This window comes from Rhea americana, unplaced genomic scaffold, assembly GCF_003343005.1.
Source record: "Rhea americana isolate MKP2758 unplaced genomic scaffold, rheAme1 scaffold_6, whole genome shotgun sequence".
In the NCBI taxonomy this organism is placed as follows: domain Eukaryota; kingdom Metazoa; phylum Chordata; class Aves; order Rheiformes; family Rheidae; genus Rhea; species Rhea americana.
The window spans coordinates 5,920,296-5,944,399 of NW_028186756.1; the positions used below are offsets into that span (position 1 = coordinate 5,920,296).

General features: G+C 39.6%; 1 protein-coding gene across 1 annotated transcript in view; it reads right to left on the reverse strand.

Moving 5' to 3' along the window:
• Positions 1-24,104, reverse strand: part of AFF2 (ALF transcription elongation factor 2) — a 241,974-nt gene that overhangs the window by 48,414 nt on the left and 169,456 nt on the right. The window contains exon 9 of the mRNA XM_085319728.1: positions 23,895-23,932. Coding sequence (XP_085175854.1) covers positions 23,895-23,932 — 38 coding nt within the window. The remainder of the gene's footprint in view (positions 1-23,894; positions 23,933-24,104) is intronic.

Consider the following 24,104-nt stretch of genomic DNA (forward strand, 5'->3'; position numbering starts at 1 on the left):
TTACCCTCTTGGTCTTTATATCAGGATAGCTCTAAATATTTCTTGGTAAGCATGGCTATGACCACTGCATGACTATGAGGATAAGGTATTGAAWGTGGAATGTGAAATAAGGCACGAGATGCTCAGCAATGATGAGAGGAGGGTGACATTAGCAGCAGCAGGAGCAGAATGGCAGACATTTAGGCAGGTTATAATTACTCAAGTGGCAATTTGGCCAGGACACTAGGATTAACGCCTTAAACTCAAATTCTTATGAGAGAGCAATGAAATCTTTAATGATTGCAAATGGCTAGGATTTTGKATTTATACCAGCCTGAAGCAGCACCTCTTACTGCACAGTAGCTCCTAACACAATGTCATGTCTTTGCCTCAATGCTGGCGGGGGAAACCAGTCACCTAACGGCCCCCACACCACTTTATACRGCGCCCGAGTGGCCTGAAGAGGAGGTCTAGCCCAGCACCAACRTAGCCAACTCTACCTACCTTAGAACGGTTGCAGGAGAATAGTGCAGATGATTGGCACRGCTAGGGGCCAGCAGAGCATTTAACTGTCATTATCCCTACCCTAGATTCACATGTGYTGCAAAGCAGGTTTAATGAATGAATGTTAATTTATATATCCATTCACAATAGCATGACAGGGCTCTAACACTGAACAATCATGGGCCTAACGGGTTTTAACACTGCGATGCGCTATGTGGATCAGAGAAAGTTACAGATGCGATAACATCTAATAAATCCAATAAAAATGGAGATCAGCCAAAGTAAGTTCCTATATGTCAGATATTAAATATGACTAATGTTGTTTGACAGTGCTCCACAGAAGGTGCATTGGAGTTTCACTTCTTCCTTATCATTATCACAGAAAGAGAAAGGTAAAGCACTGCAGGAATATAAATAATTTGAAAAGCCTCATAGACAATATTCTACTGTGCACCTCATTTGCACTTAAAAAAACCTGCCCTACAGACCTTATGTACTTTTAAGATTCATCTGAAAGATACATGAAGAAGTCTTCCAGTCAAAAATGTACATATTTAATGGAATTAGATCTCTAGGCAAGAAAATGTCAGAAGAAAAGGAGAAATATTAAAGTGAATGCAGGGTGCTCCTTTCTAGTGCTTTCCTGCTTTGATAAATATCTTCTGGGATGTCATTTACTAGAAAGTCATGATTTAACAAAAAGAAAAACTGCAGTATAAAATATACTCTCTTTATTGCTGAAGTAAGTTGCTATTTTCATATTTTCCCTCTGTATTCTGCTTTTGTCAGCCAGAGGCCTTGATATTTGCTTTTATACCATCCCTATTGAAAATGCAGTGATTATTGTGAAATATTCAATTGCAGGGCTCTTCTGATTGCACGGCAAGGGGAGATCACAGGAATCTGCACTGCCACAGCCCCTTCTCTGCCTTCCATCTCATGCNGCCATGCTTCCATCGTTCAATTCACACTCCAGCCATTGAAAACCAAGTTTTTTTTACAGCACAAAAAAATCTATAATTTGATTTAAAATAAGGGGGGGGGCTGAGCCAACAGCTTGAATTGAATGACACTGGTGTAAAACATCTCAACACCTCCCCATTTTTCTCCTGCATCAAAAATAAAAAAAAAAAGAGGGGGAAAAAAAAAAAAAAAAAAATATAAAAAAAAAAAAAAAAAAAAAAAAAAAAAAAAAAAAAAAAAAAAAAAAAAAAAAAAAAAAAAAAAAAAAAAAAAGACCCTGACTGTAGTGTTCAGTAATCACCATTGGCCCAATGGACTTGAAAGAAATCCTCTTTACTCAGTCACATCAGTGATTTTGCTGCACAGCAGCTGGGCGCCTGCGATGCCCTTCACCCCTCCACTGCTGGCACAGCTAACTCTTCCCAAGGTAGCACTCCTGCTAAAGCCCCATGGAGTCCAACAGCCTGATCCTGTCTCACTGGTATTGCAATCTAGTCCAACTTATTTGAGGGTCTGATGTTCCAGTGGTAATGCAGAAGGTTGTAACAAAGATCTTCSCCTCAACAGGACTTGAGAAGCACAGCCCTAATTGGCTCCTGTATGCAGTATCTACCAGAGCTTTGAGAAATTCTCCAAATTAATCATCAGACAAAAAAATAATCATTATCTTCAAGAAAATTTCAACCTCTCCTCCAAAGCTATACCTTTCAGCTGGGAAAATACAAATTATTTTGAGTTAGTTTCATCCAAAATGAAATATTTTGTTTTATTAAATTGACTTAAAATGCTTTATGAAATCAGTTAAGCTCAAAGTGCAGTCCCTCCTGAGAGCTTTAAGTTGGTTGCATCCTGTTCATGAGGGATGAGTCTCCCATGGCACAGTGCAATTAGCCAGTGGAACCTCTCCATCAGTTTAATAAAGCATGTTGTTTTCAAGTTTGTCAAAATCGGTTATGTGACTGGAAATATTTATGAAAAAACACTTAAAATAGCTGAATTAATAATTTTCCATTTTTTCTCTGTAAAAAATTGTCAATGTTTTAGACTACACTAGAATTTTCCTCATTCCTCAATGAATGAATGAATGAATGAGGAAGTTACCTGTTTTTTCACATACATTTACAAAAAAACCAAACAGAATGTGCTAAGGGTTTCTAAGCTCTTCTCTACATCTAGATTTTGTACTGATGTAATTAGGAGAACGTTTTTTTCTGTAAAGGATCATTATGCAGATACGAAAACATCTAATACATTTATTCAATATATGAAGACTGCAATAAAATGTCTTGCTCCAAATTCTTGTGCATTTCCCCCAACAATTAGCCCAATCATAAGCAAATAGCTTAGTACTTCATGTTCCTATAAGGATTTGTAAAATATCTAACTCTTGGTGCACAGACTAGAAAGTTTGGCATTGCCTGGTCAATATTACAGAGATTTTGGGAAAAAAGGCAAATACGGAAAATCAGAATTCTTATTTCAAGGTTCTGTTCTTATGCCACTGGTCTATCCTGCACTGGAGCAGTTTCTCCAGCTTTCTAAATGCAGAAAGCTGCTTCAGTAAAATGGCACTGGGGCACCTGTGACATCACTYACACCTTGCTAAATACCTGCATATGTTCATGGCTAACTCTCCCGCAAACACCCTCCRTACTGGTAGTTCTTCACAGACTATTTCCCACAACACAAGTGGAATTTACCCTATAAATGTCCACACTATCTCCTCAAGAGATGCTCCCTTCTTTCTGACCATGGTCAGATGACCATGGATGGTGTTCATCCTGGAAACAGCCTTATTCTCATCACCAGCAGCCCGTGTTACAATATACAGTAGAGTTTGCATCACTAAAGAGTAGTTTAAGGCTCTTCAGAAGCCAGACAGAAACTTCCATATCAGTTATAATTGCTTCACATTTTAAAGACTTTTTTTCACATGGCTGTTGAAGAGATGCATTTTGGAAAATGCAAAGTGTAAAGGTCCTTCAGCTAGCTGCTGGGGACACATGGCATGTCGAGGCATGTGTTCAACCACATCTGCTTGTTTCCACATCGAATTCAACTTCAGTTACTTCATCATATTTTCATATCATCATATACTTCAGTCGTATTTTGCAGGAACTGATCCAACTTGACTGAGAGCTGGAGCTGATCCTAAACCAAACCCCCCAAAGCGGTACTGCTATAAATTAAAAAAAATGTAATGAAAAAGCACCAAATTTCCACAATTCCATAGGGAAGAACCATACTCTTCTTCCTTGTTTATGGTCAGTTTTACTGAAAGTATTCACAGTTTTATGATAAGATCTCCCCAAAACACTCTGGTGGCTCAGTTTAGACTCCTAAACACTAGCATAAACTGTGTCACTAATATGGTCTCTTAATCCCATATCTCATTGCTGATACTGTTTTTCAAAGCAAACACCAGTAATGAAAAGTCTATTTTGACTGTAAGTCCTAACAGTATGCTAGAAAGAAATAGTATTTCTTTCTATTTAAAAGATATTTCCTCTACTAAAGTTGAATTGTTTGGGATTTATACTAATTGCTCAGAAGTGAACCCAGCCCTATTCAAAGAATCTAATGCTATGATAAGCTTAGCTACATAAGATCAACTTTTACTTAAAACTATTAAATAAGAGGCATTAAAAAAAAATCTTATATCTTGAAAATTAGCTTGCATAGCCAAAAACATCAAACTGCCTGTCTTCTTTCTACGTCTCATAGCTCATGGCCTAAGCTATTAGCYCCTCTTCTCATCTATCAGCTTGCTCTAATTCTGCACTGTCTTTTGAGCCAAATTCTCTGCTGAGGTAACTCCAAAGAAATCAGCATGGCTACATGTGCCAGAAGATATTTTGATTCATGGGATAAGCCCTTCAGTGGTATAAAATGATGATGACCTAATGAAGTAAATGGAGATACGCTACTTTCCACTGGCTGAGGGCTGTGCATTACATTTGTAATGACGGACTGGCTATCATTGGCCTCTGTGTCCCTTTGCTTCCAGCCTGCAGATGAGTTTAAGCTGCCAGGTGTACTTGCTGCTGCTCTTAAACAGTGTGAAGTCCTCCTGCGGGCTGGTCAGCCCCGCCAGCCCACCGACTGTGGCAGTGCACTGATCACCTCCTGATGCGGTTAATAGAGACCAACAGCCCCGTGCTGGAGAGTGCTCTGGCTATCGGCAGCTGGGACACAGGATCTTCTAATGGCATTAAATTACTAGGGTTCCTTTTTTCCTTTTTCAGCCTGCAACAAGGGACCCTGTAAGAAGTAGGAGAAATGATGCACTCGAGCCTCCTGTTCAGTAACACTCACTCGCAGAAAGAGATAATTTGCCTTTGTCTTTCTGAGCCATGTTGAGAAATTTATTTCAGCAGCCAGTCCTAGAGGATGACAAAATGGGTGCAAATCATGCAAAGGAAGAGAAGCTGATTTAGCACTGTCTGAGTTTATACAATGAATAAGATTACTATCTAATAGGTAAAATGCTACATGTAATTGTTCCACTCTGATAAATGCATCAGAACAGATTTTTTAACATTCACTTTTTCTCATTCTTTCAGATTGAAGAACACATGCAAAACTGAAAAAAACACGGTGATCCAGAAAGCAGGCACTGCGAGAAAAATGGAGAGTTATGTAAGGCAAAAACCCACCACGCTCATGTTCTGCAACAGAAATCACCCAAAGAGCCCAGAAACTTTCCCAAGACGTGCAGCGACTGATGGTGACACGAAGCAAATGCACTGTGGCACCTAACCACTTCCAGCAGGTCTGTAGCACTCTGCTGCCCCGGAGTGAGCTGCTGTCGAGCCAGCAGTAGGGGCGAGATACCAGCCCGGCGCCCGGGTCGGTGCCGGCAGGTCACCTCCACCCGGCAGCCCCTCGGCACATCGTGGCACGCCGGCCGCCGCCACATCCGTGCCTCCCTGCCCAGAGATTTCCCCGTGGCAGGTGCGCGGGTGTCACCAAAGGGTGAACGACATCAGGCCTCTAATCGTCGGTGCGCTGCGATCTACCGAGAATCCCACAAAATCAATTCTTCTAATGGTATTAAAGGAGGCAGTATTACTTTTCATTTGTCCAAGGTAATCTGATTGAGTGTAACATAGCTGGAATTTCATTTCCTATATCTTTATTAAAGCAGCGCTGCTCTTCAAAGAGAAATGTTTGCAGAAGAAAAAACAGAATCTATTTTTATAGTCTAGATTAAAAAAATAAAAAAGGAAGCAGGCAAGGAAGAAGGTAGACTGGCTCCATATTAGCTTGTAATCAACCATGAATCATAAGAGATTTAAAAAAAATTTTTAAAGGGACTTACAAATACAACCTAATTAAGTTTCCAGCCATTGGAGGGATTCATTTAAATCTGACCCTAGACATGTTAGTTAGTCAGGGAATCTGTTAGCTCTTAGTGAAAAGCAAAAGTTACATATTAATTCACGGGGTGTATACAAGACCCTTGTAGAATTGAATAGGAATSACGAAATTAATGGAGTTATTTATGATATTTTTTGCTTTGTGACATACCACTTCACCCAGAATGTTCTGCTCCTGTTTTCCTGTACTGGGACAGAATGATCTTTAAAGAAAGACATATATAGTTGTGGGTCACAAAAGGTTTGAAAGAGGGTGGCATGCTCAGGTGGCATTTGCTCACGGAAACGCTCCGTTCAGTGCTTTCATTAGTGCCTTTATCACACATAAAGTATCAAAACTTCACTGACAAAATATGGTAAGAAAATAGGAAGGCAAGCCTCAAAAGATGCCCAGCTTACTATGGACAAATGCCACTGTCTGACACCACCTTGCTCAATAGTAAATGAACTAAAGAAGGGCTAATTGCTTTGAAGTTAATAAAGACTATATTGGTTTCCAATAATCAGTGTTTGGTTCGCTCCTATGATCATAGCTATCTCTTTCCAGTTCAGCAATGTAAGATGGCAGAAGTTCTACCTTTCACAAGTTTTAAATCCCTGTAGAACTGACAGAAAAAGCCGTAACCACAAATTGGTTTGCAATTTTCTTCTTTCTTCCCAGCAAGCCCTGTATGGTTATATTATGAACCTTGCTTCAAACAAACTGCTTCTGACTTTTATGATCCTTTTGTGATCTAAATGGCTATCTCATAAGATATTCCACTGCAGCTTCTTTTTCAATTGCTTTTACTGTGAAATGGCATTCTGGAGATTTCTGGGGACCATTTCACACTCTTACGGTATTGATTTGCTAAACCTGATGATAGGTTTATATTTAAGATGCAGTCTAGTATATGAACAAAGTGTAAAGCTTATGAAGAACAGATTCAGGACTCTCAATAACCCCATCTTATTGATGGTGTTTGCCTCTCTAAAGTAGGTTAGTGTTTATGCTGTATTTTTGAGTGCAGGATGCTATATGGACTGCAGCTCTAATTGTCTTGGAATGTCTGAATTATGGTCACAGAAAAATATGGAGAAGATGACTGCTAAGCCACTTTGTAACTCTTCCCAACATAAGGTCAAAAAAATATGCAAAGGCACTTGGGAATCCAAACTGAAAAATGCATGTGAAAATATTCCCTGTGTTCTCACTTGAGAGGATARGTTTTCTCCTATGCACACTGCTAGAAAACTGTCAGCAAAACTAACTTCTCTCAGCTTCAGTGTTGGAGATACGGACTTGCCTTTAAAAGAATGATTACTGTACAATGCTTGGAGGCCAAGAAAGGATCTTTTATCGAGTTACAGCGTAAAGTTAAAGTACAAAGAAATGCTTTCACATGGAGAACAATACTCYTCGTGGAGAACAATACAATTGGGCCAAATCACAAGGCCATAATTCTGCCTCTATTCTGCCAAACGTGAAATTAATAGATGGACATAGGTAATCATAGAATGGTAAGGTTGGAAGGGATCTCTGGAGATCATCTAGTCCAGCCCTCAGYGGAGCCCATACCAATAACTGAGGAGAAGTAGAATAAAACAACGAGGCACACACAGCTACTTCTTTCTCCTTGTTTTGCAGTGAGGAGCTCATAAAGAGCAGGGGATTGCCTGGAGAGATCCCGGGAGCTGAGTTCCAGGATATTTTGTTCAGGGAAAAAGAGGGAGTAAAGTTAAAGCTCTGACTGTGAACAGGATTGTACCTATGGCCATCTGATTACTATTGTGCCAGTGCGCCCAAATGCTGGCAAATTCCTGTAAGATGGTACAAAAACATGCAAGTGAGGGTCTGAGACACATTCTGGAAAGAAGGCAGTATTTGGGCTGCAGTGTGGCCCATACATGGAAAAGTTAGGGAGCTGAACTGAGAAATTCACTGTAGTGTATGATACAGGACAAAAGAACTGGAGAATCCTTACCTTGTAACCAAGATCTAGAGTAGCGAATAAAAGATCATTTGACTATAACACAACTGAATGTTAAAAAATGAAGATAATTTGAATTCTTTTAAAAGAGAAACTCAAATAAATATGCTAAAGAATATGTCTTGACCAATCTCCTGCATATGAGATATATGGCTTTACTCTTGAAATGTGCAGATGAATTTTGGAGTATGTGCATGAGTGATGATATGATTGCATATGACTGCTGAGTGAAGTCTAGACAAATTGCTTGTTGATATTAAACAAATGAAGAAATTCCTCTAGCAATATCTGAAATAAGTGAGGATAACACTAGTTAAAGCTGACCAGGGTCAGCTTTAGCTTACACAACAACAAGCATGTATGCTCATTTTTAAGTCTAGCTTGACATCTGACTTCTTGCTTTCAGCTRCTGCTATTTTTTTGCTTTGTTTTGGTTTTGCATCTCTCTCCCAATAGTGGTGTAGGATCTGCACTACTCTTCTAAATGTCAGGTAGACTAGGATGAAATTTGGGCATTTTCCTCAGCATAATTTTCATGACAAAATAGGAACACACAAAACAATTGCCAGTGCTGCAAGAACATTGACGGCAGACAGTGAAATTCATATACAGTCGGTTAGCAAAAAGACAATCAGACCTGCAGGGCTTTTAATTGCTGCTAAGGGACTTTGAAATGTGTTGCGGTGAGTTTTTTGTGCATTTTTGTGGCTTGCTAAGTGAAAGCTTCACACGCGTGCAAAAAACTGGAAAGTTCATACCCTCAAGGATCTTCAGACTTCACTCAGAAGCCCTGCAAGATGCATAGTCATTTCCAGATTTTAAAGGGTTGATCCATTTCGGTAAGCTATCCATTATAGATCACATAAATCGTCCAAATCATCATCATTATTATATCTCAATTTTATTATAGATCTGGCAAGAAACAGCAGTCAAGACTGGAGCCTAACTACTGTCACAGTAGCTATGTGATATAACCGGACATTTTAGAATACTATTAGCAGTCTGGATGACGGAATAGTAAGTGTATATGTTAAATTAGCAAATAACATCTGTGTGAGAAGGTCTGCAAGTATGCTGGAAGATGGGGTAGAATAAAAAATGATTCTGATTAACTGGAAAGAGAGTCTGAAAAAATAGGATGAAATTCATTGTGGACAAGTGCAAGGTACTACACTTCGGCAGGATGACTCAACAGCATAAATATAAGATAGAGAATCACCAGCTAGGCAGTTTTCTAGGAAAAGACTGGATGGTTGTAATGGATCACAAAATGAACATTAGTCCACAGTGCCAGGTGGCTGCAGAAAAGGCAAACAGTGTATTAGGATGAATAAATAGAATTGTACTTTGTGAAACAAATGATAATTCTCCTGCCCTGTGTGACAGGTACGGCCTGAACTAAAATATCAGAGTGCCTGGGATGGTTGTTGGCAAACTGGGAGATAACTCTGTTTCGCATCCCTGCTTATCAAACCAAACTAAGTTGTTTCCCAAGTGGTACATGAAATCTGGCCATGTGTGTCAAAGATGGGAACTGCTGCCTGAAGCAGCAAGGTGCTTCTAGGACTGTTCCACAGTATCCACATGTATACTGAGGAGTAATTCTGCTGAACAGTCATTAGAAAAATTTGTCATTAGCAACTAATATTTAATTCTTCAGAAATATTTCTTTCATGGGTAGATATTAGCAAGACAGAATTCTCTAGCCTCATTTTTTTCACAAAAAGCTTTAGAAGCATATCTGTATCTTCTAATATCCTGTAAGTTTRCCATATCTGTATCTAAATATCCATATCTATCTATCTGTCTATCTTCATACAGATCTATATGAATGGGCCCTTACATTTGGATACACTGGAGATAGCAGACTCTTGATATCCAATTCCTTTCTGTCACACATCTAAAACTTTCACCTTAGTTTCACCTTTCAGATCTTTTTTCACCAGAATGAAAGTTTGTATTGAAATTTGCTGTGCTGCTGAGGCAATTTTTCTTCCCCCAATAGATCTGAGTGATTTTTAGTACAAAGCACCTTAGGCTGCTTGTGCTAAGAGGTGCCTTTCTCCTGTGCATCTGTGGGCTGTGTACACAGTTACAGTGCTTCACACGGCATATTTCAGACCACTGTCATTAACAGACAACATGAAACGAGTCCTCTGGATCAGCAGAGAATAAATTCAAAGTAAAGTTAGCAACAGCTATTTTGTGATTTCCTCTGTGAAACATTTCTGCAAGGTCTTTAAAGACTCAACCAACATTTCCAAAGCCGATCAGACAGCAGATAGTATCCCTTCCCACTTGACTTTGTGCCCAGAGCTCCTAGGAGTGGAGACTTTGCCAGGGTTGGTTTCCAGCTTCAGCAAAGCTATGGTGAGTAACAGTGACTGAAAATCCACCCAAATTACATAATAAACAACCCTCTACACTGTACCAAAGAGGGACTCGACATCCTGGTGCTTTACCAAAATCCATACCATCTGTAACAGCAGGAAATCCATGCTGACTATCAATTTGCAAACTTTGTTCAACATCATTCATGTATGAGAGTCTTTCTTCCTCATGCCTTTGTCTGGATATACTGGCTAGATGAAGTCTTTCTTGTTTTAGGAAATCTCCCTCCAATTATAATTCTTAAACTCAGCAAAGACAGACAGAGCATAAAAAATTTACCTTTAAGATTAAAAATTTTATGCAAATATTCTGAGAGGAGATTGAACAATCCAAAATATACATGACTATTTTTCTATGGATACTCTAGATAAACATTAGCAATACCCAGGCTACTTTTCAGTGTTGGTATCAGTATCAAAAGACTGGAAAATCTTAAAACACTGAAAGACCATCTGTGCCTGCTAGCAACTGCCAAATTTGCAACTGTGGTTTCTTCCCTGCTAATTCCATATTTTCATGATAGATTAATGGGCACCATTTATCCAGAATAAATAAATGTGGAAGGTCCGCCTTCCCCCTTCACCCCGCCTCATCATTTTACTGATTTCCACCAGACCACTGAGCACACTAATGCAAGTAAGCCACAGTCTGGATTCAGAAATGATCACATTTGGTAGAAAAGAAATGCTTGGCATTGCCAATTTACAGATTGAAAGTCCTTGAAGTTAAAAAGAAATATATCCAGAGAGCTCTAGACTACGAACAACACAGATAGACCATTAAAGTTGAAGGATTTTTCTGTGCTTTCCTTGACTTACATTTAACCTGTGTGCAGAAAAGCATATAGTTATTTTTCACACACTACTCCTTTTTCACTGTGTGTACTCATCTTGTTATTTCTTTTGAGAGTCATTTCAGACACATATATTTAGATTTTAGCTTGCTAATTTATGCCAGCTAGTGTAAAATTATAGGGTTGGGAATAAAGTTGCAGAATCAAACCTTTATACATGCTTTGAAGGAAAATTTTCTGCTATATACAGTAAAACTTCCCCAATCCACAATTTGCTAATCTTTCCATTTAGTAATTTGCATGCCTGCAGACACACACATGCACTTTCACAAACATACATACTTCACAGGTTTAGTAAGAGAACCATATTTCAATGAGCACTCATAGTATTGAGATTACAKTGATTTCCATAAAGTTGATCATTGTAGCTGTGCTACCCCATACCAACTAGTGTCTTTAATCTACAAAAGTCTACCAACATATATCTAACACATTCTTTGCCCCTCGGATGATTTTATTATGTGTTTATTGGGTGCCAGTTGCAAATTTGGAATGCAAATTGTACATAATCTTGTTAAATACACTTCTCCTAAAAGAAAGAGGTATGCCTTTGCTATGTCTACTGTCTCTATTCACTGTAGCTCCAGGTTTTGCTAAGAGGTATAAGCTGATAAAGCCTGTTGGTGCATTTGCTGACATATCTGATCCTGAATGACATTACATGTAAAAAAAAAAAAAAAAAAAGGCTGAGCATGCCACATGCCAAGAGACATGCACACTCCATGGATGTGCAAAAGCAGGGCAGAGGATTGCTGCTGCGCAGGTGCTGGCAGGCATGTCTGCTGAACTTCACTGCTACCTTCTTAATAGCCTCTCTTAACAGTCTCCTCTCCTTGCTTGTAAATATACATTAGGCTGAGAACAAAGCCTGGAAATTCCTCTGGGTGAACCACAACTGAGGAGCTGCACAGACTCCCTAACCCTCAGAGACAGAGAAGGAAGGCAGGGCAGCACAGGTTCACCTGGAGCTCACACAACTAGCAGATGAGACATGGCGCTTATATTTTCTATTGAGCAGTCTCCCACTGTTTAATATTGTATTGTTTTTACTGAGCTAACCCAGCAATAAAAAGGTTAAATTAACCTAAAAAAATTTACTAGAAAAATCAAGCAGAAAAATATAATCTGCTTCTCTCCAAGATGCTTTTTTGGATCTTATTTATTTGTCTAAACACAAAAAAGCAGACATAGTCTAATTCTTTATCTGTTCCAGCCAGCTTTGAGTGCTTGGACTTTACTGAAAACCCTTGCATTTTTTTCTCTGTGGCTTGAAACACTCTGTGCTGGATTTACTTCCTATTTGCTTAATTTTTGTATATATAAAATGATCGTTTGTGATGCGATTTCTCTATATTTACATCAGCATGAACAGCAGACTCAAACCTATTCTATCCCTAAACTCATGAGACTATTAAATAGAAACTTTGATTATTACTTCAACAACTCCAAAAATTACAACTCCAAAATTACTGAAGGGAAAATTTAATGGGACTCAATGGGACTAAAGGACCTGATAAAGCATTTTTTGAAACAGCGATACCCTCCTGAAGAACATTTATGGCTAATTTATGGACAACTTGACTGGGTCTAAACAAACAAGTGCCAAGCAATAACACTGAAGAAGCTGGAGAAATTACATATTCAGCCTTAGAAAGACACTACCTGCACCTGCTTGTTCATGCACAGAGTGGCAATGTCATCATTTAGAAAGGAACCACTTATTCAGTCTCTAGGCCAAAAGAAATATATCAACGAAGAAGAAGAAAAAACCCAACCACCCAGAAGGCAGTTAAGGAAAAAAACTAAAATCTGTCAAAAATCATGGAAGTCCTCAATTATAGTTTATCCAACATTTTATAGGGGGAAAAAAGCTTGAATCCTTCGAGCCAATACTGTTTACAGTTGCTGCAATGAAAATTCTAATTTTGTGCTCTAATGAACACAAAACGATCCATAGTCAACCTTGGCAAAAGTTATAATGACTGTGTAATTGAAGTGACTTTGCCACATTAAAAAAAAATCGCAAAATTGTAGGAAACTGCCAAGAAATAAAACTATGGGATAGGCAGTCTTGGGTATGCGATACAGAGAGCCATTTTGTCTTTGCAGCTTGGTAAACGCCGGGCTTATAAAACCGTGACACATTGGTATGCAAGTCTTACCGCATGTTAAGACTTACTGTGAATTACCCTGAATTGTGAATTACCTGTGTGATACAGAGTTTACTTTTTAAAAACAGAGCTCGCACTGCCATTATATCTGCTGTCACCGATACGCGTACAGGCATGCGGGAGGTATCTGGTGGTATCTGGTATGCTGCTAGGGGAATTTTAATGGGGAGGAAATGAAAAGGCCCCAAGGAGCATGAGGAAGGTCCTGTGACCACAGCAAGAGAGAGGACAAGGATGGGGGAAGCAGGAGCTCTGCACCGGCGCCACATGCTAACACTCAGCAACTGCCATACCCACATACACGGCRATGGACTAATATCCGAAGGCCAAACTCGCCTTTGCTGCAATGCCCCTTATGAAGAATTTGGCTTTAAATACCACAGTTTCACTTTTGAGTATGACTGAACAAGGATTTTCTGTCTACTTACCACAACAACGCCTTCAGTTAGGAGCTGCGCTAAGTCCTGTAAAGAACGCTAATACCATCCCCAAATGTAACGCTAAGTCTTTCCTTTCTGAGTCTTCCTGAATGATTCTGCCTTGGGATTGGGCACCCAAGCATCTTTAACAGAAATAAATAAGTCCTCCCCATTTTCATTGTGGTAAAAATTCTTCCAGAGAGCAGTATTTCAGAGGACTTTTCACAATGCTCRTTCACTTGAGAGCCAAATCTGATTCGACATGAAGTTCCACTATGAAGAAACTGTTGCATGTGATGACACTGGTTATTGAAAATTGAAATGAAGTGCAAGGAAGCTAACACCAACGTGTATGAAATTCTGCTGTCTTTGAATGACACAGGGAACTCAATATATCTAATCATCAAAGTGAAGCCCATTGGGAACTGCACTACCGTTGCATTGCAGAAGGTTGCCACTTGATTGCTAGACCCCAAAGTGCTAAGCCATATGCCACTTATTTCTGTGTCTAAATAGCTTACTATGATTGATACTGAGGACGGCTCTTCTCTTCATAGAGAAATGATAATCAAGACAACAAGAATTAGGAAACAGAATATACAAATTATTTTTTACAATCCTAATTTTTAACCCTGTCTGTTCCTGGAGCTCAATTTAAGTTACTCCTCCCTTTAACAAATTCACTTCATGCTTATTTTTTTTTCCAGCAGAATACCAGCTTTTGCAGATTTTATCTTGAAAGCTGCATTCGGAAGGCTTTTGCTCTCAACGACTATTGGTGTGTGGCCAGAAGAGCTTGATTATAAGGGCTTAGTGCTGGCCTTGAGTGCAAAATTTTTCCCTTTCTTTAGCAAGTTTTTTTTTCCCCCTGACCTTGTGCCAATCTCCTTGATTTTTCTTCCTCGCTCACCTGTCTCTCTGAATCAGCCTTTTCTGAGCACTCCTCCAGCCTCTCCCCAGCCAAAGTCGTCCCAAGGTCAGCGGAGGACTCGAATCCCTGCACTCCCGCGGGTCCCTGCTGCTGCCGGAGGCGAACGCACTCCGTTTGCAATATGCTCCTTTTCCACTTGACAGAGCCTACGAGCCAGCGTGCGTATCCAAACTTGGGTGCCACGGTTAGGGAGAGCACCACGGCGGCAAGGCAGGGCCGCGTCTGCGAAGAGCCAGCAGCCGGCGGGGCGCGAGGGATGCGCCCCCGCRTGACAGCAGCTCCGCGGGAGCTGCACAGCTCCACGCGACCTCGACACGCAGCGCAAAACAAAAATCAGCGCAGGCACGGCGAGCGGCCCCGCTCCCACTACGCTCATCTCTTCTTTCATCCATGATCTTTTCAAGTCGCAGAGCATTACGGTGAACTGCTCTGCACTTAAAGTAATAACCGCAGCCTCCCTGCCACTATTAATAAAAATATTTAATGCTCTTGTTAGGAGGCGCAATTTGATTACTGAACTGTTATCCAACAAATCCTGAAAACAATTCAAAGTAAATTTCCCTAATATGTCTATTTTTCTATCCTGCCAGAAGGGTTGCTAATGAATTTGCTGCTTGAATGCACAGACAGATTGGGAACTATAACTGTGCTGGCCTGGGCAACATGGCACTGGCACCAAAAACCTATTTGTACCCATGCAAAGTTCTCTCTAGAGTATGTCTCTCATCCAGAGGTGATTTTCCAATAAAATCAGCCTCGATTATTGCAAGCGCAGGAGCAATCCCTGAGGGAGCATATCAGGCAATTCAATACTAGGAAATGTTGTACTAGGCAAAATTAACCTTGTAGCAGTGTTATTTCCTGAAACATTATCTAGCTTTTGCCTTTCTTTTGTATTCATCGATCCTAAATGAATGGATTTTTTTCTTACTTCTCTCACTTAGCAAAAGATCATTATTTTTTGTACTTGTATTAAAAACAATAAATGCATGAAAGACACCTGTTTTTCCTTCTAATTCGCTTATATTACCGCCAAAGTAAAGGTCTGTGTTTGCTCTATGGCAGGCACTTTTTCTTAGCTGAAAGGTGACAGCAAGGGAGGGCCGCTTTTATTCTGTACTATTTTAATGAACCCACAAAGTAAAGGAAACCCACYAGACATATTAACAGGAGGCCTCAAGCCAGCAAGGTCCAGGAAGCTTCATTCTCCCCTCTCACATCAAGGTTAAAAAAAAAAAAAGTTAAGGCAGTGAAACCAGAGGAGTTTCATGGCCTAAATGAGACCTACAGGTCTCAGAGTTGCTGATAGCCTTGGTCTACGCCACAGGGTAGCTCCACCAATTGCCCCTTACCAGCACAGGCTCTCCAAGGCTGTGATATTTGTTTGGAGAGTGTCTAGAATGTGTTGGACTCTAAATAAACCACACATTCATTTAAGTACCCTAGCACTACTTAAACGTTTGGCTTTAGTTTCTTATCTTAACAGTGAAATGAGGGAGAATGAGCTCTGTGGGCTGGTTCCTTGGCTGGATGCAGTTAGCTGAGCTGACAGCAGCAAAAGCGGCACCAGAGTTTACACCAGCATCAGGCCTTTCACTCAGTTTTGCTGGCATTTGTTGCTTGGCTGCAATATTTTAACTGTACAGAAATATTCAAGCTTTTTAAAGCATTACTTTATAAGAGATCATAGGTAGTTAGAAAACTGTTGTTTACTACACTGTCCAAAACAAACACTTAGACTATTTGAATAAATTCTAAGTGACTAAAAATTAAAAATAATTACCAGAAAGACAAATTCAAGTCTAAAATGATCATATTGCTCAAACACAGCATGAGTGAGGAGAGAAGAATATATCCTCCTTTGATATTGATCCTGGCAGATACCGGCCAAAACTGGAAGATATGTACCAACTCGAACTAATTTTTTTTTAGAAAAGAGAATGTGGGCTAAAAAGGTTTTGTTTGCTTTTCTTTTCAACTTTTAAAAATTGACCTAAATTTAATTTTGACAAACTGCAGCACAATGAAAGTGTAAAAATGTTGTTCTGAAAAATAACAAAACTGATCCACTTATAACCAAAAGACTTATTTTTATCTAGCTGCAAGAGTCTTGGCAAATTTGACACAAATGCATGACTAGCTTTGGTCAACAGTAATACACGTTTTCTGCAAATAAAAATACACAAACAAAAGTTTATTTAGCTGTCTGCAATTCCATGATGGCTACTGARTAACACACTTGGCTGGGGCGCTGAGCGGTGCCTTGTAGCTGGATGCAGCTCGCGGTGCTTGGTATTGATGGTGCGTGCTCAGATTTGCAAGAGATTAGATGAATGAGCTCTCAGAGTCTGTTCATCTCATTGTCTTGTAAGCAAACATTGTGCACTACATAGGACGTGTGGTAATTTAACCATCCACTATAAATTATACAATCAAGTCGGAAGCATTTCACTATAAAAATGTATTGCGCTCATTTGAAAAATGTGTGCTCTCTCTAGGTTCCCGTTGTGGTGGTAGCTGAAAACCTTAATAAAGCACAAACTATTTTATATTTCAGGACTTAGCCAATGTGACTCATTTGCGCAGTTTTAAGTCCAAACAAACTGCTAGTCAACTAAATTATAACTTATTACCACAGGCTACAGACTTCTAATACATCCTGTGGCTGGAAGAGGACTGATTTACTGTTTTGGGCCCTGCCAGTAGTTATCATGCATCATTTCCCTAGAAATAAAAATAGCCCTACTGTGGTTATCCTCTGGACTGATAAAAATATATCTAGCAAGATGTGTCAGAGGAGCAAATTCAGAAAATAAAGGTAAAATATTAAATAGAGTTATTATTTTACGTCTAAAGTACTACATCTTCCAGCTGCTGTGATGACTTTGGAATAAAGCAAAAGGTACTGTAAGAAGGAAAAAAGATCTAACGGAGCAATTGAGCTCTGATAAACCCACATGGGGACGGMTGAATTGTCAGAGCTTTGCAAGAGTCAAAATTTACATAAAAATCAGTATTTAGGGATTTGTGAGATATCATCAAAAAGGATTTAATATCTGCGTTTCTTTGCAAACAGTTTAAAAGCAGYAGTTTTATAATCCATTTCCAACACTAACCTTTAACTTGTAGGAGTGAGATAATCCTTTGCAACATTTCTAGAGTTCACATTCTGCTGAGGAAATGTAGCCYGTTAAATAAAACTTGCAGGAAACCAACAGTAGCATACATATATTGGTTTTCAGAATGATACTTTAGGTGCCAATCCTGTAGCAAGTATTGCATGTGAACACAGATTCAACTGCATGGTCCTACCTGTAGAATTAATAGCATTTTGGGTTTGCTGAATTTTTGGAGGGACTTTACTGCTAGTACAATAAATTGATCCCATTGCCAGAATTCTGTACCTGTGTAGATGCCTAAGTGGACAGACTAGGAGGATCAAGGACTAAAGAACAGTGTCTATAATTGCCTGTAAGCAGGCTTTTTCCTGGATTTTCACGGAGGATTTGAATGCTTTTGCATGCTAGACTTAAAGTATTAAAACATAAATATGAATGGATTTCTCTGAGAAATGAATAAGGGCAGGCTGTCCAGGCACTGTGTTGTAATGGATTTTTAGAACTATTTTAATTGATGCTAGCTGATTTAGTAGTTAGCCAAAAACAGTCAAGAGAGAAACAACGGGCAGAAAGRTTCAGAAGCCGAGTGTAACGTGGTGCTGTGAAAACTGCTTGGGAGTTATACTGAAAATGAGAGCTACGGTGGGGCTGGGCTTCTTGTTTCTTTAAAAGTGGTTTGATTTTAAATTCTCTAGTAAATGGCTTTTAGGGATATGTATACACATACATAAATATGTATGTGTCTACACGTATGTATATGTATATATGTGTGTGCATGTGTGTGTTTCCACTAGACACAGCATACAACAGCATATGGCTATCTTCCCATTCTGTTGTCTGCAATGGGAGTTTTTTTTTTTTTTTTTTTTTTTTAAATATAGGACAGGAGATAACCTCTGCTGAAAGAGCTGAGCATGGGTACCACCACTTTTGGTGCACCTCTTTTGTTTACAGCTGCCTACATTGCCTGGTTAAAAACAAACACACCTTCAGACCTAGCCCTGGGGCCTGCACTTATGCCAACAGGGGCAAAAGATCTGTTTATGGCTACTGCTACTACAGCATACATTAGCTGACCTTTGGAGGCTGACTTGCTTGCCCTCCCGCTTAGTGAGGCAACAAAAAAATCCTCTGGCTCTGTGTGACTCACACAGACCTCAGCCCTGCCATGCAGAGCAAGGTCTGCCCAGCAAGGGAAAAGTGAGGTGCCACTCCAGCTGGTAAAACAAAGGTATTTTTAAAGTATAGTCAGTAGAAACAGTCACTCCCATTCCATGTATAATCAAGGATGAAAAGGCCATGAAAAATACCACTGCGCTTTGCAAATGAGAGGTCAATTGAAATGTCAAGACATCAAATGTTAATGGATTGCAATTCCAGTGATGGTTGGGACAGAAAACCGTGCCATGTCCAGTTGAATGCCCTTCTGAGGAGAAGATGAGTTTTATGGAGGAAAAGACAATAAACATCAGAGGTTTTTCTGGTTAACAAGCCTATGGTTAGTCTGGTCAACGATGGAAAACAAATATATTTTGAAAATACAAGAAGCAGTGGGATCTTAACACCAGCTATAATTCAAGAACATATGTCTGGAAGTCATTAAGTCCACTGCAAATTTAAACATATGCAGGTGTTTGGGGAAAATGCCATTGCTTTCTACTGAAGAATTTTAAAGGGACTGTAAAAGAAGAGAGGACACAGGACACTCAAGGAAGTCAATGTTTTCTTCCCCAGAGCAAGAAGTCAATTCAAATGTTCTCACAGTTCTACAGCAGTTAATGGAATACATAGACCACTCTTAAAAACATTATTTTTCCATTTTAAAAATCTAATTTCTCCAACAAAACTGTTCTAGTCTCCACTGTTGGATGACATCAGGACTTATCTGAATTATTCTTTTACCTGCCAACATTTTCCCAAGGAATCCCTCTGACCACTTTCATGCAGGACTGCACTCTGGGGCATTTGTTTAGAGTCAGAATATATCCAGTTCCTATTCAGAAGGATGTTTCCATGCAAAGATATCCTTTCTCTCATACAGAAAAGAGAAAAAAGAAGCTAGTTATCTTTATAACAGCTGCCTCTGCCTGATTAGGAGATACGCATCCTTTCCTTTCCAATCTCACACAGAGTAGGTTTGGGCTTATATTAGCTCACTGGTACAGTCACATGCTCGGAGGGAAAACTGCTTTATTAGTATTTTTTKAGTAGGAAGTATCTCCTTGGTCTATATGACAGAGATCTGTAATACAACAAATAAGGGATAGTCAGTAATCATTTACTGATTCTCATAACCACTTGCATGAATTCCAGTGAATATACTGGGAGAAGGGTTTAAAACAAACAAAAGACAATACTGTTGCACACACTATGGTGTCATGCCACAGAATGTTGTAGGGGCAAGAAGCATGAAGAGATTTCAAAAAGATTCTGCATAGAGGATAATTCCTTTGGTAGTTCCTAAACACATGCTGTGCAGCAATGGTAGAGTAACCTGCCATGAGCAGATCAATGGGCAAATGCTCCTTGTGGAGGATSACTCAATAATTGTTCTTCCTCCACTTTCTGCCATTGGTAGCTATGAATTACTTGGCTGGTGGACCTTCAGTCTATGTTAAGCTATAGGTTGCCAAGTGAAGTGTATTTGTACATGAGGGTGAGGCCCTATGTGTCTAACCCTGACTGCCTGGATCTGAGGGGATCCTGCAGCTTGAACCACAAGCCAAGCCAAGTGATGTGGTCCAAGCCAGCATAGATATGATTCCTCTAGATGCTAGGCTTTACTCCTCAGCTGGTTTGGGCTTCCATTGCCTACTCAAGTCTGGAAAYGTGTGGGAACTGTGATCATCAGTTGGGTTTCATAAAAACCGTAGCTATTGATTCCTAAGGAGATCTCTGTCCTCCTCCTTCTCCATTGAACCACAGAGTATATAGATGATTATTTCCCTTGGATGTGTCCTGATTTGAACTCATTGCTTATGTTACAGCTCTTTAGAAATTGGAAACCTTACATAGAGTAAACTTGGGTAAGTCGTGGCATCTCTTTCAGATTCAGGAATGGGAACAGTATGACAAGCATGGGCCTACTTCTCTCCCAAGTAAGGGAGAAAGTATCTAGGACTTTGCATCCTGGAATCAGCTTCCTTCTCTACTACAGACTCTCAGTGTAAATATGGACAGAGCCAATGGGGATGGTAAGTGCTCGTTATAAGACATGGACAGGGCAGGATAAATAAGATGAGATGTTCAGATGCTGTAGTTATGCAGGCCATATTGGCACCTCACAAAGACATGGTCTTTAGATGGTCTTACGTTTTTGGAATACTAACTGAAATACTGCACTGAAAAAATCAATTTACTATTTTATATATGGTTATCTATAACAACATTGTGTCAAGTGATGCTACCAATACAACAAGAGGGATTCCTCTGGGTGCGCTACATTTCCTCACAGTGCTGCAAGCAACATGGGATTGAGACTAAGTGCTCTGAAGGAGCCAAACACCACCTGCATCCACCTCAGCCTGGTTAAGTTCACATCCGTTAGTCTAAGCACTGACAAACATCTGGATATTAACAAGTCAGATCCTTGGCTGGCTTATTAAGCTGTAGTAAGGAAACTTCCTCTTTATTCCCTCYAGAAGAGTTAACTGTTGGAGGGCTTCTAGAGAACAAATAGAAATAGCAAATTTTCTCCTGAACATGAAAAGGGCAACATTAATAAACTTAACAACCAGAAGTAAACAGACCATTTCTATGGAAATTCAAGTTATGCTCCTTAACTGATGTGTCAAATAGTGGAAATATCACGCTCAGTCCACCGACAATGTATAAATTATAGTCTTTAAAAGGGAATGATTCCTCATTCCAGTTTTGGGACACAGGAACCATGTCAGCACAGCATACAAGCAAGGACATTTTTTATGCTAATGACAACTGAGAATATTTATATATATATATATATATGTATGTATATATGTATTGTAACAGATGTCAAATGCAGTTAGATTCAACTCAACTTATTAGTGCGTGGCTTTTAGCCAAAAGCAATTCACATTTGCAGAAGTGTACTATCACATATGTCTTAATAACAGAAATGTGTTTTTAAAAAYGTATGTGATAAGCCACATATGGTAGAAGGAATCTGTACAGCTTTCAGTCCTTATGACAATAGAAGCTACTAACTTTATTTTGCATAGCTGAGGAACATTAAAATTCAAGTGAAATTCTCTTCAACATTTGAGAGCTACAAAAGCAATAGCACAAAGAGCTAGACAAGCCTGAGCTGTACTAAGTGTGGCTGTGATGCTTATATAAATACAATCGCTATCTACTACTGCCATCTTAAAGGTACTAATTTTATTCTTGCCCTGAGAGATAATATTTTAGCATAAAATCATAATTGTGTACAGGTACATTAAGCACTTATATTTCACTGAAAAATACTAGGCAGATTTTTTGTCAGCTCTTCGTTACGAAGAGTGTAATTAATATGTATAATGGATTCCCTARGGTACTAATTGAAGCTGCAACTATGAACGTAGTCAAAGAGAACTTAAACAACTAGTTGGGGAAAATATGACAGGGCGAGATATACACATGTAGGTGGAAAGAGTGAGACTGTCCATCTGGCCTTCTTCCATTCCAAAATGTTACAACACTTACTCAAGTCCCAGGAAGGAATGATTTAACCTAGCCCCTTCTCTCCCCACTTCTGGTGGAGTAATTGGATGTTGGTGTCAAGTACAAGCTATTTAATGACTGCTAGGCTCAAGACCTCTGTTAAATGCAGGGGAACTCAATTCATTTGAGCTGTTCTGGAGAATTTGATCCAAATATGAAAAAAAGTAAATACATTATTATTTTGGAGTTGTTCCCCAGGACCTTCATCAGTTTTCCTTTCCTGGATCTTTTAGGAAGTGAGGTGAAATCACAACTCATTTCACACTACTAAACAACCACAGGTAACAATGACTTTAATTCAGCTTGCACTGAATTTGAACTAGCCCTACAGGCATGAAAGGTCCCTTGTCTTATTAGAAGTTTCATGTGCTATCAGGTCCCCACTGGATCCCCTATTAAAATCCTCATTTTTAATTTTTATCAGATTAAATGAAACATAGAGACTGATTTATGACTATCTTGCATCTTGCCTAATCATTCCAAGCAGTGTTTATACATGTTTTGCGTTCACTTTGTAAGGTGTAAATGACTGTACATGATGGAAGTGAGAAGTAGAACCATATCCTGTTGTTACGCACCCTAACAAACAATGATTTGTGAGTCCTGTCAGTGCATCTTCCTACAAATACAGAAATGCTCTAGTTCAAAAGTCTGCATGATCAGCAAACTAATACGACAACAGAAGTATTTCCTCTGTACATAGCAAGAATATACAGTTACTAGGACTTAGTTAAACTGCAATGACTAGCTACTGAAGCTAAAAATAGGTGTTTTATTGGTATATAAGAGCCCATTAAAACTCCAGTATTCATTAYTTAAATAGAACCACTGATTGCTGATAGCTTTAACTGAAAATGCCTTTTCTCAAAGAGCCAGGACATCTATATAGCAACTTTCTTAATTCAATGATATATAGCTGAGTGTTGCCGCTAGTGCCCTAAGATTTAAGAACTTCTCATAAAATACCCTGGAAATTGCTCCCTAGTAACTTGCTCATCCTTCATCAAACCCTCCTGTAAAGAGCAGACACACACGTATGAGTGTGGTAGCAGCGAGATGCACACGCGGAGCGAGAAAGAGCTCTTAACCAACAGGGTGGCAAAGCCTTGATACTTAGGTGCAAAATATTCCCATGTGCTTAGAAATCGTTTGGCACATTCTTAGTTATTTCCCCCTGTCAGACCTTCTCAAGGATTGCAATTAAAAATCGTAATCTTTTTAGCATGTACAAACCTCCCCAAGGGTAGGAGCACGACGTATTGAGTATGACTGGGATGTTATTTGGCAGCTATTCATAGACAATACATTAATTTATGGAAACTGCATGAAACTTGGGGAGTGCAATCATAACGGACACATGGAAAAATCAGAAGCTTTCCTCAACGATACTGACTTTTTTATAGCTATGATTAGGGGTAACCTGAATTCCCACATCTCTTTTACTGCCCTTCTTATTGCCTTAGTCTTTTTTGTGACCGTATGCAAGAAGCTCATTAAAGTAACATTTTCCAACGGATATAAAAACAACTTACTTCACAGGAATGTTTCTCAATTTYGTCTTTTCAGCGGCCTGTAAACATAAGAGGGGCGGGGGAGACAAACAGTTAAGCCACACACCTAAAAAGCACAACTCGCCGCAACGGGAACGACCTGCGCAGGCCAGAAAGGCCTGCGAGCCCATGCTGCGGGGGGCGGCGGGCAGTGGGCGCTGCCGCCCGGCCCGGCCCGGCCCGGCCCGGCTG